This window comes from Caloenas nicobarica, chromosome 4 (genome assembly GCF_036013445.1).
Source record: "Caloenas nicobarica isolate bCalNic1 chromosome 4, bCalNic1.hap1, whole genome shotgun sequence".
NCBI classification, from domain to species: Eukaryota; Metazoa; Chordata; class Aves; order Columbiformes; family Columbidae; genus Caloenas; species Caloenas nicobarica.
This window is the reverse complement of record NC_088248.1, coordinates 10288679-10307967: the sequence shown is the minus strand read 5'-3', so window position 1 is coordinate 10307967 and position 19289 is coordinate 10288679. Positions and strand designations below refer to the sequence as shown.

The following is a 19289-nucleotide window of genomic DNA, read 5'->3' as shown; positions in this document are numbered from 1 at the left end:
TTATCGAGATCACTTTAGTAACATTCCCCATCCCTGCAGTTCTGCTGCTGGCTCCGTACAGGTTTCTCCTTTCCCAAGGCAAGTGGCACTTGCAGAGTTTGCTCCCATGAAAGCAAGAAGCATCGTCATCGCCGTGCTCCACAATTATGGTTAGCCCAGTGCAATAAGACACCGGCTAAAACACCATTCTTTTGAATCTGGAGATTGTCTGAACAACACAGATGTCTAAAAATTATCCAGCGCAAACTTGTGAAGTGACTCTCCTAGCACTTTAATATCTCTGAGCAAATTCATTTGGCTAGAAAGAGTTACAAAACCCAGTTCATGGTCTTTTACTTATTCTATCTGAATGACCAAAAAAATTACAAAAAACAGACTGGAGTCCTTATATTCATAATAATTTGTTAGAATATTGTCATTGCAACAAACACAAATGACCTTTTTGATCTTAAAAGAGGTATTACTGGCCAGAACAGGAAAATATTCTCCTTTTTTCTAAAGTTCCGTGATTTTATTTTAAAAATAAAAAAGTCACTATTTTTGAATATCTCCATATTTTCAGCTGTAACCCAAACCTGTCACCCGACAATCGTATAGGTGTATTGTGCTCCAGGGCCCTTAGGCAGCACAACGGACAGACTGCTAAATATGGAGTAATCAAGACACATAAACAGAAACATTGGTCTGCAACAAGGAATAAGGACAGGTTTGGTTCTATAATATAACCTTGCTGTCCTCCACATGGCAACTGTCACAAAAAATGAATGAGATCACTGAGTTTTGGTAGGCTGAGCAACAAGCTCAGCACCTACACAGAAACCCGATCAATTGTGTAATCTTGTGAAATGGGACAACCACCCTTTCCCCCACTGTACACGCAAATAAAGCCCAATCTGCATTTCTTTTCCCTTGCACAAAGGTTCTGTACGTGCTTATTTAACCCGTAACAAAAACTTGAAATAAAAGCAAGAAACGATTGCTCATTCCATACCTGGGGTCATTAATAACTTTTACTAGGGCTTCATACAGTTCATTCTCAGTGACCGTCTTCCAGTTCAGCAATATTCCCATGCCCTTGGCCTGCACGCGAGTCATGGTGTCGTAATGGTCTCCAAACAGGGGAATCCCCACCACTGGGACCCCATGGTACATGGTTTCAAAAATGCTGTTCAAACCTCCATGACTAAGAAAAGCCTTAATGTTAGAGTGCCCTGAAAACAGAATAAGCATAAAGATTTAAAAAAAACAAAACAAAAAAACCAACCAACAAAAAAACCCCACAAAACAAAAAAACCAAAAGAAACCAACCAACCACAAAAAAACACCCCAACATATTTACAATTCCTTAATGTAAAGTTATTGCGGCAAGTGGGTACAACACATTTGCTGCCACGTTTCTATGGCTGAGATTCAGGAAGGTAAAATGAGGGCAACTTGTTCTGATGTTCTCCCCCTTAAACCCGCAATGCTGAAACTTCCCGTGTATTACATTATTTCCTTATACACTAAGAGAGAGGGAATGGCAAAATGGCAAAGAAAATTCTTACGTATACAAGTTGTGTAAAAATTATTAATAGATTAATTAATACACTCTTTACTCTTGAGCAACTGCAGGTAGTGACTACAACTAGTTTAGCAGTACAAATGAATCAGGGAGAGTGTGTTTTTCCTTATTATTCATCTGAAACACAAGGGGTATTTAATGGCAAGACAAATGATGTTGCATTTAGAGTTTCACATGCCTTACACTTCAGGCTAGCAACATTTGACAATAACGAGAATAATGCAATGGGAAAATGAGACTGCCTCAGAGCAATTCAGTAACCAAAACAAATCCACCTGGTTTAGAAGTCATCTGCCTCATTACGGTAAATACTCCAGCAGACACGCACACACTGACACACACACTTCACGCGTTCGTCAGCACACATCGTAGCACTGGAGCCATTTTGTGAACACACAAACATCCCGGTATCCCAGAGACAACCAGAAATACTCTGCGGTCCCTCAGATCTGCAATGTATTCAGCAACACTTTGACAGGGAAGGAAGGGGGAAAAAAATAAAAATACAAAGACTCTTAACATAATCTTTACCAAAAGATGGAAGAATATCAAGTTTCACCTCTGCACCTGAGAACCCAGAGTACCTCAGGTTAATTAAACAGAAAGGTTATTATCAGCTCACAACAGATGCCCAGTTTCTGCTGGAGCTTTCCAGCAGAAAGCTCCATATATAAATAAATATGTATACATACAGGTGTATGTACACACCCCTAAAACCTGTTTGGATGCAATGTGAATAAATTTTGCATGCTCAGTTTCATGCCTTTTCCATGAAGAGACTAGTGAACATCATACCATGCTTTTTCATAACAGAAATTAACAGTTACAGTCACCAGCTCCCTAAAATGGCATACTTTAGAAAATTCCTACTTATTTATCTTCCATCTTTAATAATGACATTTTCTTGAACTGCATAGGTTCTATGGGATACAAGACTTTAAAGACATTTTCCCATTTATTAAGTCAAATAGTCTTTAGAATAACTATGTCCTTACACCCAATTAACTCAAGGAAAAAAAATGAGTTAGTACCAGGGAAAGACAATTATAAAGATGTTTTGATTTCATCATCTTGAAATTCTGACAAATTCTATACTCCTGCTCTATGACCTCCATTACAGAAATTATCCTAGATTCATGATGACTGCTAATTCAGCAGAATATTGTTGGAAGAGCAACCCTTCTCACTCAAGTGAGAATAAGCAATATGTCATCAAAATAGATACTCACCAAGCAGGTCGTTTTGTGGTAACCATTCTATAAGCTTTGTGTTGTTGCCTAAATTCCTCGGTTTGTTTCCTGAAAACCTAAAAAAAATGAAATCAAATTGATGTATAAACTCAAAACAGAGAATTAACCCAAACAATTCATGAGGCCTAAGCAGATTTCCAGTTACGTGGGGATAGCGTTTACTCACCATTACAGGACAACAAAATAGGCTCAACCAAAATGTTATAAATAGCTAATAATTTCAAAATTTTTTTTTCATCATTCAGTTTCCTTGCAGTCTGGACTGAAATGCAATGTTTTCTATTAATGTTATGGCAACATGGTTACTTCTCAAGCCCAACTGTGAGGGCAGGGGGTTTTATAACCTCTCTAGGGCTGAGAGTCCACCACTTTACTGAAAAATTTGCCTGGTACTAGATAAATAACTCTACCAACACATGAAAAATAAGCCCTACCATCAACGCGAGGCATTTCCTTTCAGTTGGCCAGTTCCCTGTACCTCTTGATAAATGACACCATCTTATTTTAAAAGGAGTTACTAATACCAGGAAGGGAAAGGGTGACATCTCAGCTTATGAGGCAAGGGGCTACCTCTGAAAAGGCTGCAACCAGCCTGGGAGACGGGTCTATTTTTCTTACTTGCTCAACTGCCTGAAATCCAAGGGCAACGCCTTGTTCACCTGAGCTTGATGGAAAAGTCTAGCCCATAAAAGACTGGCTCGAAGTACAAACTGATTTACATATTAATGTTACATGCATTTAATATAAAAATATATTCTAAACAGAAAAGAACGACAGAAAAAATGAACAGTGACTACTAGCAGATAGAGCTGGTTTGTGACAGCTCCATCGGACAACTTAAAAATATTCTGGTTATTAGAGAGCATTAGAACTATAGTGTCATAAAGATTCACCTACATATTCTCAATTAAGCAAGCCATACATCTTTAACAACTGGCTTATACATTCTATATGTTGAAAAAAGTCTATGTTACTTATGCTAGCTTACAAAAACACAAATAAAGTATGTTACTAGTCTGGGCTCTAACTAGTACTGCATAATCGGAAGCATATGAAGAACTACAAAGGTTTCCTTGATTTGGCATTGTGACATAAGACAGACAAGCAGTACTATCTTTCCCATTTTCAGACATGTCTAGTATAAAAACCACCTGCATCCAACACAGACCATAGGTCAATGATCTGATGAAGAATTAAAAAAAAAAAAAAAAAAAAAAAGAAAAAAAGAAAAATATCAAAGTGAAGTTGGGTTCATAGTTTCATATTTAGGTATTTAAATAAGGAACTCAAATTCCCACTAGGGTGACTGAAAGCCACTTGCTCAGCTCTTCCAAAGACGATGTCTTACACCTGGTCTCAGGGACATCTCCCTGTTCCACAAATCATGACTGAAAAAACCAGCAGGAGGGTTCCCTTATCCCAAAAGTCATAGATAATAGATTGCAGATAACAAAACCAGAACGAAACAAAAAACATAGCACACAAAACAAAAAAAAAAAAAACAAAAAAACACCAAAAAAAATAAACACCACAAACCCAAAACCCACACATGCTGGTAAGGAAATACTAGTGAGGAAAATTAGAAAACATGACAAAAAGATAAAACAAAAGTAGTAAGATCAATTGGGACTAATAATTGCAAGTCAAGCAGCACTGCAGGTTTCATAAGAAACAAACATAGCGGCTCTACCCCAAACAAAAACTGATGAGCACTTTACTACAACTACTAAAGATTCTGTGCTATGGCCTGAAGAATTTCCATTTTCCTGTTCGTTAGTGGGGTTCACTATCTCAATTACACACAGCGGCGAAAACGGCCTCTAAGAGATGGCAGGGAATGAGACGCTAAATAGACAGCTACTAACAGCTCCAGAAGGGCAGCAAGGACACCGGGTATAAATCATAAGACACTGATTATTTGGAAACCAATGGTTCACAGAAACTGCTCCAGAGCGACGCTCCACGTGAGGCAGAGCTGACTAAACAGTTCTTGGACTTTTACAGTAAGTGTAGAGAGCCACTCAAGAATGTTTTAAGAGCCAAGAAAGCTTATTACTGATTTTTACTTTTGCAGATTTTTCTTCCTCCAATTTCTCAAAGATAAAGACAAGAAAGAAGAGCAATTATTAAAGTCTATGTTCACAGATAAAAGAGGAGAAAGGGCCTGAGAAAGAGCAAAAGGAGAAGAAAGAGAAAGAAGAAAGAAAATCTATGATTAAATCAGCAGGATGTCATTCTTGCTCCCTGCAGTGGCTTCTTTATCAGAAACGATGACAGCATGTCATAACCTCAGCCTCTATTTTCACTGTCCACAGTCCTTCTAGGATATAAACTCAGTAAAGGAGTATAACCTATGCCTTATTCTGCCACAAAATCATCACTCCTCCTTATTACCAGGGGACTGCAACATTTCCACAAAGAGCATCTTTCAAAAGAGTCAGGTCCTCAGTGCCACTCAGGCTGTCACCGTCTCAGCTCCAGCAGCTCTTGATCAAGAGAGCACGAAAGGAAATGAGCGTGCTTGAAATCACCCCGAGTACATCTATCATTGCACTTACCTCCAAATAACTCTCTGAGGCAGTCTTGCCAGAGCATGTGCTAACTTATTTGCTATATCTTCTGACAGGTATTTCACTCCAGCTCCAAACGAGACAAGGACAAAGCCATTTTCGTCAGCACCATTCACCCACGTTTGGAGATCCTGTTAAAGTGAAAATTTATACTGAGCACTGTAGAAGCATAGGTAAACCACAGAAACAGATTAAATAAACGTTGATTAGGAGAAACAGTTGTTGGTGCCTGTTACTTCACAAGCCAAGTTCAAAAGTCAAACATTTTAGAAATTATTGATACAATGACTCAATGATTCGAAATCCGTGGTACAGGCTGTAAACAGCAAAATTCTTCCTGGTTCATTTTAGCTTCTGCATTAACAACCAGTTTCGTAAGAGAATTTGTCCCTTCCTAACTGATAGGCTGACACATATTCACATGTTAACACACTACATTTTAACTCAGCAAAACAGAAAAAGATGCATCTCATCAGCCTGGAAGTGCAGCACAGGGAATACAGGAATGAAGGCTGGGACCCAACTATGTCTCTGCTAGCCTTAAAGGAAGTGAGAGGACTTCAAATGGGTTGTTTTTATTTCATCTATATAAACATAACAAACACGAACTGAAAGAAGCCAGAGCTTCAAAAAACACCTCCAGTTTCCACTGCTCCAGTATTTCAAGGAGCAAGGAACGACACTGCATCTGTACGGCAAGTTCATTAGGGGTGAATGCCCCTCCTTCTTGGACCTACATACTTTATCTAACTTAGGCAACTGTGTGCCTCTTCCATGGCAAGTTACCAATATTACATTAAATACATGCAAGTGTAACAAAGGCCAAAGCCCTTTAACATCCTCAAGCTCATCCTTCTTTTGTAATTGCTCTGAAACGGAGTCTCCCACAATACCAATTCTTGCCAACTCTCTTGATTCAAGGGCTGCCTCAACTTAGGCAAGAAAGGTAACACCAAAAGCAGACGTGTGCAGTACTGCACTGCTCGCGAGTACTCCAAAAGCAGAAAAAAAAAGTCAGCCTGCTGGGGGTAACTTGACAGTCACCCAAAACCACAGGTCAGAAAGCCTCTATCGGCACAGCAGAACCCAAAGCAGCTTTGGGGGTGGCACCCGGACACGCTTTTCAGGATGCAGCTAGCACAGGCCAGGCCTGATGGAGGAGCACAGCGAGGACTGCAGGACCTGCACCTGGGTCCCAAAAAAATCCCAGCAAGTCTTGTCAGGGAGCTCTTTGGGTCCAGGTTTCATTGCATTGAACACCTTCAGCACAGTGGGTCCGGCCACATGTAATTCCTTCACAGCTGATGCTTCAAGCAAGTCACAGGTTGCAAAGGGGACAGCAACACCCAAAACCTGAGGCTGACTTTGTGGAAAGGGGGTTTGTGTCACTGATGACAAGCAAGCCAGCAGATGTGACTACCAACCACCACGGGACAGCAGGGAAGCCATCCTAGGACATGAGACACAGCAGGGCTGCCGGCTAATCAAGTCTCAGACACAAAAACAATGTCATTTAGCTTCAGGGCTGAGGGGAAAAAAAAAAAAAAAAAAAAAAAAAAAAAAAAAAAGGCACCTCAGTGTATCCTTTGCTTTTGGAAATGCACATTTAAATGCTATTTTTTTCCAATGAAACTATTGGCAGCAGAAACTAAAAAAATGATGCCACTGACATACAGATATGTCAGTCTGCCAAAGAGCATCTTTTATTTCCTAGGATATGATTTAATTCTGGTCTCACCAAATTTAAGCATAAGCCTGCTCAACTCCAGTACAGCAATAGGAAATGAGTAAAAGGAAAATTAAGAGCCCTGTTCACAATGCATCTTTTGTCCTGGTAATAAATAGCAGGCCAGACAGGAATAGAGTAATGCTGTGCTATCGTATCTGAGCACAAAACCACAAAAGCTGCCACAAAAACCAGCAGGCGAAACAAAGACCTGCACATTAGACTGGGAACTGTACACTAGTCTCTGCTATGCACTGAAGAAGGGACTTCTATTTTCTGTAGAATTCACACTTCTTCATTTTTCCTCATCTATTCCAGTGCACTTTCTTTTCCATTTTTTCTCTATGGCAGTGGAGAGAGGGGGAAGAAGGAAAAGGAGTAGTGTCTGAAACCTGCCTTGAAGCTGAATCATTTATTATGAGCTAAACTTCTGACATGAAAGTTTCCAACTGATTTTGTGATTTATACAGAGTTTGTCCTTGAATTTTACCTAAGGACCTAAAGCATTCTGCATATGTAATTATATTATAGTCACTTTTGCTTAGTGGTCCAACTAGTTAAATCTTGAACTACTTCCTATCTGTTGTTTAAAGGTAAATAGAAAATAACCTTTTGCGGGCTCTAAGACAACCTGTTCTAAAAAGCAATCAAGACAGCTCTGTGCCCATTTGTGACATTTGATCTAGTTATATTCTGAGAGCTGAAGCTACCTGTTACAGGTGGTTTTCCTCCGACACCTCAAAGCGGCCCCGTATTCACGGGCCCTCATCTTCATGGAGAACTGACCCACCCAAACACCTGCCGGAGTGGCAGAAACCTGGCAGGTTCTGGAGCCCCTGCTCGGTGACAACTCCATGACACAGGTGCTCAAGAAGCCAATGAGGGGAGACACTCTGCTGGACCTCGTCCAAACAAGCAAGGAAGAGCCGGTCTGGGATGCAAAGATTGGCAAGCAAGGGGAGAGCAGTGGGTGTTTTTTACCTTGACCTGTGTAAGGCTTTCAGCATTGCCTCCCCCCACAGCCTCAGACAGATAGAGGAGCTACTGGTGACACAAATGGACAGTGAGGTGGGACTGAAAACTGGCGGGGCCCAGGCGGTTGAGATCAGTGGCACAAAGTCCAGCTGGAGGCATGTTTGCTTTTTAATAAGGACAAAACCAGGACAGCTGGTGCTCTTTATCGCTCAGGTATTTCCCATTCAGCATCAGGAAGCCCTTACCTATGACTGCTTAGGCTGGGTGAGACACATGGCTTCTGAAGCTAGAAATCAGTCTGCTCCAGCTGAGGAATGGCTCCCAAGGCTACTGCTACTGTTCCTCTATGCTTAATTAGAAATTCTGTACAACTGCACAACTCCGATGTATTCACATAATAAAAATGATACATCATTATATACACATAGAGGAAGTATAAAATATTTCCTTGTAAAGGAATTTCTAAAAGACCATTCAAAAATCCCCACATATAACAACAAATACCTATTAAGTACTTAGATTTTTATGTAGGGGAAAAAAAGAAAGGTACCATGGCATTAGAGCCACCCTACACCACGCTTAGGCATTTTATTGTTGTGCAATAGCAAAGCAGTCTGATTTGTGTTATTATGGTTGATTTCATAGCCAATCCTTTGTAATCCTTTGCTTTGAAGGTAATCCAACTGGTTCAGTGGAACATAACAAGTACTAATGGAAATTTAAAATCTTGACAGGCAAGACAAAATCCTGCCATCAGGCTCAAAAGATGGAATTTGTTTGCAATCTTAAACGGGATTATACCTATATTACAAAGTCATGAGAATACAAACGGTTTCACTTTTGAGAAACTGAAACTTATGATGCGAGTGCTCCCTGTCCTGACCCATTTCCTAAGCGTGGCAACACACAAATGTGCACTTGCAAGTTTTCAAAGTGTGTTCTAAGCAACATAAACGTCCACGGAAGGTTTTTCATTAACTTCAGGGGAAGCACGCCTGACTACTCCAGATGGGGTCTACACAAGGAAGAGAAGTGAAACCAAGCTTCCCATGCTCCAAGTTGGACAGGTGCAAACCAAGTCTGATCTTACAGGTACATAACTGGATTAACAGGAGTGCAGCAGGTGGGGACTTAAGACAGAACAACAGCCCCCATGGCTACCATGGGCTTGCCAGACTGTAGCTGGCCAACCAAAATCAGAAGCAAAGGAACTTGGATCTGTCCTCGGGTTTTCTTTTAGGATGCTAAACTAGAAAGAATAAAATTTTAATTCCTCACACAGAGTCAAAGTTGTTCTGTGCCAACCTTGAAAGGATCTAAAAGAGTTTTAACTCAACTTGTTATATTTTGACATCAGCTGAAAGACTCTTTTTTCCACACAAATTTGTCCTAATTTTACTTAAGCTTTATGTTGTGCTGGTAGTAAGAGGGATCAGAGCTGTACATGGGCTACAAGAAATTAACCATAGACTTGTCAGGACAAGGGTTCTCCTTGCAAACATCCATGTAACTCCTGGTGTAACACAGCTTTAATTAAATGGGAACACCAAGCATTGCTAAAAATGCAAGAGTGGGATAAAAATGATGAAATTAAGAACGGGGGACTTAACACTGCCTCCTTGTAGAGCCATCTGAGTTTGTGACCTGAAGAAGACTATTAGTCTCAGGTTCCTTTAATTTTATAATTATTTATTTTGACAGCTTTTTAGTACAGATTTTCTAAACTGAAGATGTAGCGAAACCGAATCCGAGTGGTGTTCATAGGTCTTTGGTCGCAAAACAGATTTGAACATCCTGATACAACTACCTGCGTCACAGGCAAAGGCTCAGCATTTCCTTGTACTTTCCCTGTTCTCTATGTGGCCCGTGAGGTACAGGAGAGACGCAGCAGATAAAAAGCAGGCTATGATCTTGGCACATGAAAGACTGAATACTTCACTAGCATTATTACTATGACCATGTAGGTCACTTAATTCACACATCTACATTCTTCATGTTTACTTCAGGAAGCACACGACAATGACTGCTGCAGGATGAGCAGCGCAACGCACAAACTTTGAGCTATTCTTGCAAAACCTGAATTGAAGAGAACACACTGATGCTACAGGACAGTTTTGCCTACAGTTTCAGCATACCTAGCCAGTATAGCCTTTAGTCACCTTCCAACCTTTTTATTAATTTAGACCATATTAGCCTTACCACCACAGTATTAGTCTCAAGGGATTTTCTGCAACAGAAGAGGAACCAAAGAAATCAGGTTTGAGTTCTGCAGGAGAGAGAAAGAAGGGACACGCCAAGTTATTGGTTATTGAGCTCTTAAGACTGGTAGCCACAGAAAACAAAACAAAACAAAAAGCCTCATGACTTTCACTGAGAATCAAGCAAAATCACCACTCCAACACTGTACTAAAAAGTACAGACACATAAGCTCAGCCCCTATGAATTCACCCCTTTCTTGTTCCTAACTCCAGTTACACTTTTAACCTCCAGCGTGTTTTGTCCTCCCAATATCATAACACACCGTATGAAAACACACCGTGTCAGGGTGAGTCGTCACGAGCTGCCTTTGTTAAAAACCCTGTTCTCTGTGCAGGCAGCAGTTTACGGCTCCTCCCTTGCAGCAGGAAAACAACTTCCTTTTGCCCAGTTTAAATGATGTTCAGGTTGACTGTAAATTAAGTGTGATTTTTCTTTTAGTCTACGGAAAGGATACTTCATATTTGAAATTATAACTTTTGAGGTCTAAACCTACAGTGAAGATTTGGAGAAGTGGTCTTTTACATGAAGAGCTGCATTACTGAGCCTTCCTCAAACTCTTCGAGCTTCAACTGAACACAAAAGTGAGAAGGGAGCACCTTTGACTTTTGCAGTTAATTCAAACCTTAGACATGTGGTAAAGCCAGGCACATCTTTGAACGGTTATCTCTTTCAATGACTATTAACAGAGCATTTATTATTTATTATTATCAGATTTATTATTTTTTTCCCAAATAGAAGCATTTTCAATTTTTGCTATGCAGAAAGAAAAAATCTTGCCTCAACGACTTGAAGTCCTAGCACAGCCAGTGGACAATATTCGCTTTGCTGAGGCTGCCCTGAAAACTTGACAAACTGGACCAGAAGCTTAGAAACAAAGACCTGGCTTTCCCTTTCCAAACCAGGAATCGAACCCCAAACGATTACGACCCCTGAGCCTTGATGAACTTGAGAGCAAAATTTTCAGTAAGATTTCTGAAAAAAACTTAAGACCAGGCACACATATAACTTCTACTTGAAGAAGCATTAAAAAATGTAATTATTATTCTTTGTAAGGTCACAGTGAAAACAAGATGACACCAATGAAGTATTAAGTTGGATACACAGGTGCATATCAGGATTTTCCAGAAAATTTAAGATCCTTAAACATAGCTAAGTCATCCTGGGACCAGAGAGGTATTCACAAAAATGACAGGAGGGAAGAAGGCTGTTTTCTCTGGGCTATCTCAACAGTCAGTGGAGAGGCTGATGCGAAGGATAGATCTGAGCACCTACAGCTGGACACATTACACCGATTCCTACCCATCCCCACCTCCTCACCAGCCACAGCACAACCTCAGGTGAGGTTAGACCATGCGAAAGACAGAAAACCTGTCAAAGTCATCGACTATAGCAGATGCTGGGTTTCTGAACTAAATAGTGGAACAAATTTTCTATCTGAATTCTGGTTTCTATCCAATTGGCATTAATTACTCAACACTTTCACTTGAGTTAAGTGATTAAAAAAAAATAAAATCAATGCATGCTAGGTTATGAAAACCTTAAGTGAGTCCCAGTTATAATACTGTGCCAAACTCTGTCAGGTGTCTGCCCGTTTTCTTGTTACCTTCCAAGCAAATGCACATTCTTTGGGCAAAATAGAAGAGTAAGAGACTGAAACTATAAACTTCCTTTTGAAGGTCCCAACCTGCTCGTTCAAATCTCTAGTTTTGCTTACATTGACTGACTGATCCTGGGACACCAAGTCCCAAAGGAGGTACCGATTCATCTTCAACTGTATTTCACATCAGAGGCACTTTCTAAACCCTTTTAATAACTGACAATTAAACAGCTTAGGGGTTTCTCAAAGAGGCACAGCACTTGCACAGACCACCAAAGGCAGTCGGCAGGACACTGTTTTTCCTTCCTTCTCCAAGAAGGGAGCTCCCATGCAGCAACAGACTGGCCTCGTGGCCATTTCATCCCTTTCAGAAGTTGCACATTTGCTTTTAAAGCTCTTCCTTGAGCTTATCAGATAGGCTGTTCACAGGCTGCCTCAGCAGGCTTCACCTTCTTCAACGTAATAGTTATTGTGGTCAGAGCTTTGCATATGAGCAGACACTGTGACCTTGCCTTGTTCTCTTTTCCAAGTCCAGTTGCCTGTGATTTCTGCGTGACACTACGCTGCCGAAGAGTGAAGGTTTTTGACTATGTACTGGTCTTTTACTGAGCTTCTCCCTGTGCTTGTATAGGGAGAATACGCACTTACTGATCTATGCTGTACTATAGACACGAAGCAGGGAGGAATAAAAAAAATAAAATAAAAATAAATAAATATTTTTACCATTCTCAGACAGCAATGCTATTGTGCCAACCCCACTATGTGAGCTTTGTTCTGTTTGATTTTCTAATTAGCTATTCTTAGCAGGCTTAGATGCTAAATGCACAGCTGTGACTATAGAGTGAGGGCCCAGCTGGCAGTAACCAGTGGTGCCTAATACTGAGCTTTGTTTCAGATAAACAAAGTACACAAATACAAACATAACCGGGTTTAATATCCGAAGCTTTCCCTGTTCAGCTGCTCAATTCAAATGTGTAATAGCACAAGTGGCTCTTCTTTGAATATGGTTGCAAACCACCATTCCCCAATGGAGAGCACAGGCATACTATGCAATTTCTACTACAAAATGCCGCTAAGAGTACACAAAACCAGATCTATTTCAAAATAAATAAATAAGAAGCCACGTGAAGTGATCTTTAGAGACACTCACTGATAAATAAACAGAAAGGTACACAGACCAGTTTTACTAGTGTCCTAACTTTTCTGAAATATTCTACATAGTACTTCTCTTATGTGAAGTATTTAAATGCTATCGTAACACATTTTTAACCTCACTTCAAATTTTATTTAAAAACAATGTTTCAGCATGAGCAGTTAAAGGTCATACACATGCCATTATATGACCTTTATTATCACTGAACAAATGGGGTCCTATCATATAACCTGACAGTTACAAAATCATGTGTCAGTTTACAGCAAACCCAGAGGAACGCCATCACTTTATGGCAAAGTACACTGCTTGTATTTACTAGCCGCAAATTCCTAAATCAGTTTATAACCAAAAATAGGGTTTGGGATTTTTTTTTTTTTTTCAATTTTCTGTAGCGAGCAAAGGACACAGGATGGCCGAGGGAACACGTGGCCGTCCCAAGCAGAGGACGCTCACACGTCCCTGACTCGACACCTCCAGCCGCTGCTGCTGGCTCAGCCCGACCGCCCCACATGGACCAGCGCCCTGCGCTGCTCCCAAGGTTATTTTTCCGCTGACCGAACCCCTGCCTTCTGAAAGCAATGGTCGCAAGGCAAATGGGCTCATTCCATTTTATTTGTTTGTTGCTTTTCGTATCACCAGGCTCAGGCAGTTCAATCAGCAGCAGCCAGGCTGCTCCCAACCAGGACAAGATCCTTCCCCCCCTTCATTTCCCTCGGATTAACTGCAAGTTAATTGTTCTGTTTCCTCAGGTACAGGTCACTGTCAGTCTTTGTAACTATACATATTTTTCCTGGTCTCTTCCCTCTCCTCTCCCTTCATTTATTCTCCTGTCTGAAGTCAAACTGAAACTGAAAATGAAACAGAAAAGGTAGTGTTTCTGAAGTGTCTCAACATGCTTTACATCTTGTCTTCCCTTAATATATTGGTGTTGGCTGACCTGTGCCACATACTATTAAAATGCTGATAAATCTCATTCTATTAGTGACATCTAGAATACACAAAAAGTCCATGCAGTTAATATTCACATTATTTTGTAGTTCATATTAGCACAGAGTAATACAATTCCCAAACCAATACTTTTAATGACATAAAAAAAAAAAAAAAACCAACCAAAACCACCCTCAGACTATGGAATTAGACTAAATTCCTCTATTTTCTTGCTGGCTAAAGCCATGCTAAAACTCTCAGTTGTGAAACACACTGTAAGGTCTGAACTGTTTCCTATTGGGACCCCAAGCACTACTTGGTGCACTGTCATCACATATTAATCTAACAGTGCTGTTGATAAAGTGCTTCCTCAATAATACGAGACACAGATTGAGCCCTGTTGAAATACAGACTGTTTCCCTACCATGTTTCTCACTAATTATTTGGTATATACAGTGCATATTTGGCTTATCAAAATGCATTGGGGAAAAGGAAAAAAAACCAAACAAACAAAAACCAACAACCAAAAACAACAACAAAAAAATCCCACAAAACAAAAAGTCTTTAAAGTCTTATGAAGCTTTTTAATGCCTAAAATGTTGCATTTTCTTGTCCCTGACCTCTACTACCTTTTCCTATTTAACTTCCAATACTAACAGTGCATTTAAGTCCATTTAACTTTAAAGAGGAATGAAATTCAGCCTCAAAACGCAGGCAAGAAATACAGTATCGCAAGCCTCTGTCTTTTCTCCTGTAGCTCAGCTCTCTCTAGAGTTACAGGCATATCCAATGAAGCCTCCAATAACACAGTCTGCCTAAAACTAGAGGTCAACCAGAAAACTGCTGCGCAAGTACTTCCCTGATGCAACACTCTTCATCAAAAATCCATTACTCACTGCACCTTTGGCAAGCACTCTGGGAAAGCAACCTTGCCTTTCAAATGAATGGAAGGTAGTAGAAAATAAGAAGCTTGCCCTTCAAGAGAGGTCATTAAAATGACTGCATAGAGTAGCAGGTGCAGTAGATGTCTCCTCAAATCCAGGATTCAAATAAAAAACTTGTTACCACAGGGGCAATGTTCTGTTAAAAAAATACCAAAACCACCTAACTTTCCTAAGTGTGAAGCCCCAATATGTAACTTGTAAGCATACACAGAAAGGTTTATGATTCTTAAGTGTAAATGCAAACCAAGGTTTTGCCAATCCTCCTACAATTTCAGTAGCTGCATATGCAGTAGCAAAGCTGTACAAGTAACAGCTAAGACAGTTTTTAAGTATGGAGCCTGTTTTTATCTACTCTGTCTATGGAACATCGGGTCAAATTACATTACAGTGAATACAGTAAAAAGAAAATTGAAAAGAAGCTGAATTTTAAATCTGGACTTCTACATTACGAATACTGACACACAGCCCCATCCATAAATCCACATTATAAACTAATCCAGGGGTGAAATTCTGTCTTTCATTGTTCCAGTATGACACCTGTGCTCCGTGGATGGCAGGAGATAAAACTTCCACCTGCAGCTTTGATTTAATAACCGCAAGTCGTTGTTCTTTTCTTCTGCAGATGGAACAGCTTTTCCTTCTCCCGGGACGCAGCCCCGCAGTGGTGGGTTGGTGGGCACGGTCTGAGCAGGGAGCACAAGCACGGGGCTGTCAGCGTGTGAAGGCTGATACGCAATTAGATGTGCGTTCCTGTGTTAAAAATTAATTCTACTCACAAATTTAAAGCAAACAAAACAAAACCAAAACAAACACAAACTTCTGTTCAACACGCTCTTGTGACCTACAACAAATTCGCTGTCAGGGTTGCTCAGTAAGGATAATAAAAGGAGGACACCCATAAAGTACAATAAATCCACCAAACCTGGGCACTAAAAAAAATTACCATACACCAGCTTTCTGCAAAATGTGAGTTGATTCCCCAAACTCTGCTTTCCTTTAAGGCAAGTTTTAAATGAGAATGGTGTTATTTGGAAGCCAGATGCTTTTTAAGGTGCAGAAGCTGAAGGTGCATTACTGATGTTCCCAACGGCAGAAGAGGACACAAACCACCTGCTCGCAGCTGCTAATGCTGGGGCAGGGAGCCAAGCCTCGAACCGACCCATTTCTCCTCCCCATCCACCCTGTTCGGTTCTTCCTCAGAAAATCGCTGGTCTCTCCCAGAGGCGCCCACCTTGGACATGGACACCTCACCATCCCAGACAATGGGCGCTGCCTCACGCTGACCCAAACACAGGATGTATAAGCACCTAAGCAGACTATTAGCAGAACACGAGTTATCCGCATCACCTAAATAACCTTTAAGTAGCTCGGACATCCAAGAAGTTGGCTTCATTGCAAAGATCATTTCTTTTTTTAATCAATAATATTACTAGCTAGGCTTGCCGCTCTTAAATGTCAGCTTTGAACATATCCCAATGTCCCAAACTATACAAACACCGTGTTCAAACTCAAGCACATCCCAAATACAACAGAAAAAAAGTATGCCTTTGGAAATATGTTCCTATATTTTGTTTCTCTACATGTTAGAAATTGTCCTACAGTATGCTAGAGAAGTAGACCATGGAAAGAAAACCAGCTCATTATTTGTCCTACAAACAACTGTCTTAAAAATTCAAAAGTAACACTCACAGCTAAAGCACTGTGCATTACCAAAGTGAACAAATTTTGTTGATTTGTGTGTTTCAATATGACAATGAAAAATTAGAATGTTTAAACCCAAACTTGTTTGTAATATTAGTTTACATTAAACTGGGGTTTTTTTGTAGATAAAGAAATAGGGTAAAATAACTTCCGTTGCTTTTAACTTTCAGAATTTGACCCGCAACGCTCAAGGCGTGAACCTTGCATTTTCCATTCCCAATACACACAACCATCTTATTGCTATCTGTGAACCAAGTAAACTTGCTTTTTGATGGACAGCACAGGCTTGCTGAAGGCTTGTTGTTTGCTCACCAAGAGCTGGAAGCCATCTTACAGTCAGCATGGGAGGACCTGCCTTCCCAACCAAGTTTTCCTGGAGATACTTCACTTCTGAAATCTCCTTGGCATCCCCTCCCTGTGCCTTACACTACCAAGACGGATGCTGAGTCACGTATCTTCCCAAATTTAAAATGCGGCAGTGTGGCTGTTACAGACACAGTTCACCAGCCTCACTATATTGAAGCATCCCAGACTACAGCAGCTCTGTCACTGCGCATCTGAAGAGCTCAGGCAATGCTTACTTGTGTAGCAAAAAATCAATTGTTGGGGGGGTTGGTGAAGAAGGTGTACCTGGAAATGTATTTCACAGCCAAAATACACGATAACGTGGTTCAGCACAGAACATAGCGCCCCATCATCTGTAAAAAACTTTTTGCCTTCCAAGCTGACAATCACATGCATTTTAAAACAGCTCTAGAATTGCTTCACATCACCAGAAATTTATTGTCAAAAGTAGCTGTATAAGAACTGTATCCCAGACTTTAAAAAAAAAAAAAAAGATGGTGCTATGCCATGCACAAAAATCTATTGCTATAGTCTGCAAGAGCTTATAGACTGTGTCCTTGAATTTGAGTGAAGGAGAAAAATCTAAGGAATAAAATGTCTCTTTATTCTTCCACCTAATTCTAAAGATAAACACCAGTATCAGTTAACACTAGCCTAGTAAACACAAAACTGTCAGCAAGACTCAGGAAAAAAAAAAAAAAAAATTAGAGAAGATATTTCAAAGCCACCAATTTGTTACATAGATCTAGATCTATATAATAACAAGATTAGATAAGAGATCTACAGGGAAACGAGTAAGTTACTGCAATAACTCTTTGTTGACAGCTATGCCTGGAAGGACAGCTTCTTCTTCTGAAAAATGAACCCCGTCCTTTGTAGTGTAAGTTTAGTTTACTCAGGTACAGAAGAATTAGAAAAAAAGACAAAACAAAAAACTGCCATTTGTTTCTCTTTTCCTATGAGCAACAACAGTCCAAAAGAAGTACCTCAGTAACAGCACTGAAGAAAAGTATAGTGTTACACAGAGGTAGTTATGAAACTTCTGAACTTTTAAAAACTATGCTGATGTGAAAAAGGAGAAGCGCCACTCGCAAATTGCATGGTATGTGTCATTTTAGTTTCAGTGATTTTTTTTTTTCTGTAAACACTGACACAGCTTATCTCAAGTTCAACTGTATCCAAACCAGCGGGATCCAACCTACCTCCAAACACACTTACATAATCAACTGATGATGGAAATTACTCCTTCTGAAAGACCGTTCAACTGCTTTTCTTGTGGCAAAGACACCTCCCCATTTCTAGTGCCCTCTGCCCCCTTCTCACCAGGTATTTCCCAAGGCAGCTGCTTGTAGTGCCCATTGGGTTTCTGCCCTAATTCAAGGACGTATCTGATCAGGCTGATTAATGCCTAACTACATTATCAACCTAGTCACAAAATGTAAGTGCCATAGCAGAGGTTTCCCCATTGTTTAAGATGTGTGTTACTTTAAAAAGCCAGTTTCATTCAGCTTCATAAAATCCCTCTGGAGAAGTGTAATAAGAAAGAGACAGAAGAGACTTTTACTTTCCTAATGGCCACTGCCAGTTATCTGGAAAATACTACCAGCTAACACCGCACACTGAATAATTTAAGTCAACTATGACCTTAAAGATTTGGTATTCAGTCTGTCTCTTGCTTTTGATCTTTTAAGGCTAATTCTGCTCACATTGTCCTATACGCAGTTCAAAGAACACTCTTTTTGAAGTTAACTACACAAACTCTGGGCCCTTTCCCATGTACATAGAAGATTTTATTCCCTTACTGGTAACAGGTGCAGCCACATTAACCATCTCCTTGCTTTTAGAGGGGACACAGTATTTATGCATGAAGCACAGTCTAAATCTATGTACTTTAACCAGGGAAAATAGCATGCTAGCTACCACAGAAGATGGGGTGGGGTGTCTATTGCCTATTGTGGGGTGTCTATTGCCTAACACTGAGCTTTGTGAAGTGACGATCAGTCCTCTTGCCACGACGAAACAGAGCGACACAAGCTGAGCTCAGCTTCATCAACCAGCAGCAGGGATCGGAAGAGCACAGGCCGGAATGCACCATCGCTGTGAATTTTAGCCAGCCACCAGCACACCTCCTCTCTGCAAAGGGCAGGGCTAACCCTGCTACACCAAGGAGAGAGGTCCCACCGCCGCGGGGAGCCGGGCAGAGCGGCGCTGGGTGCGGGGGGCTGACCTCCAAAAGGACCTGCCGCTCTCCCCGCTGCCTCCTGCTCCTTGGCGTGCT

General features: G+C 40.6%; 1 protein-coding gene across 2 annotated transcripts in view; it reads right to left on the bottom strand.

The window, feature by feature from the left end:
- The window catches only part of UGT8 (UDP glycosyltransferase 8), a 44937-nt gene that overhangs the window by 2922 nt on the left and 22726 nt on the right, over positions 1-19289 (bottom strand). For both annotated transcript variants that reach the window (XM_065633934.1, XM_065633933.1), the window contains exons 3-5: positions 5373-5515; positions 2794-2870; positions 992-1211 (exon numbers count right to left, since the gene is read on the bottom strand). In XM_065633934.1, the coding sequence (XP_065490006.1) occupies positions 992-1211; positions 2794-2870; positions 5373-5515 (440 nt within the window). The remainder of the gene's footprint in view (positions 1-991; positions 1212-2793; positions 2871-5372; positions 5516-19289) is intronic.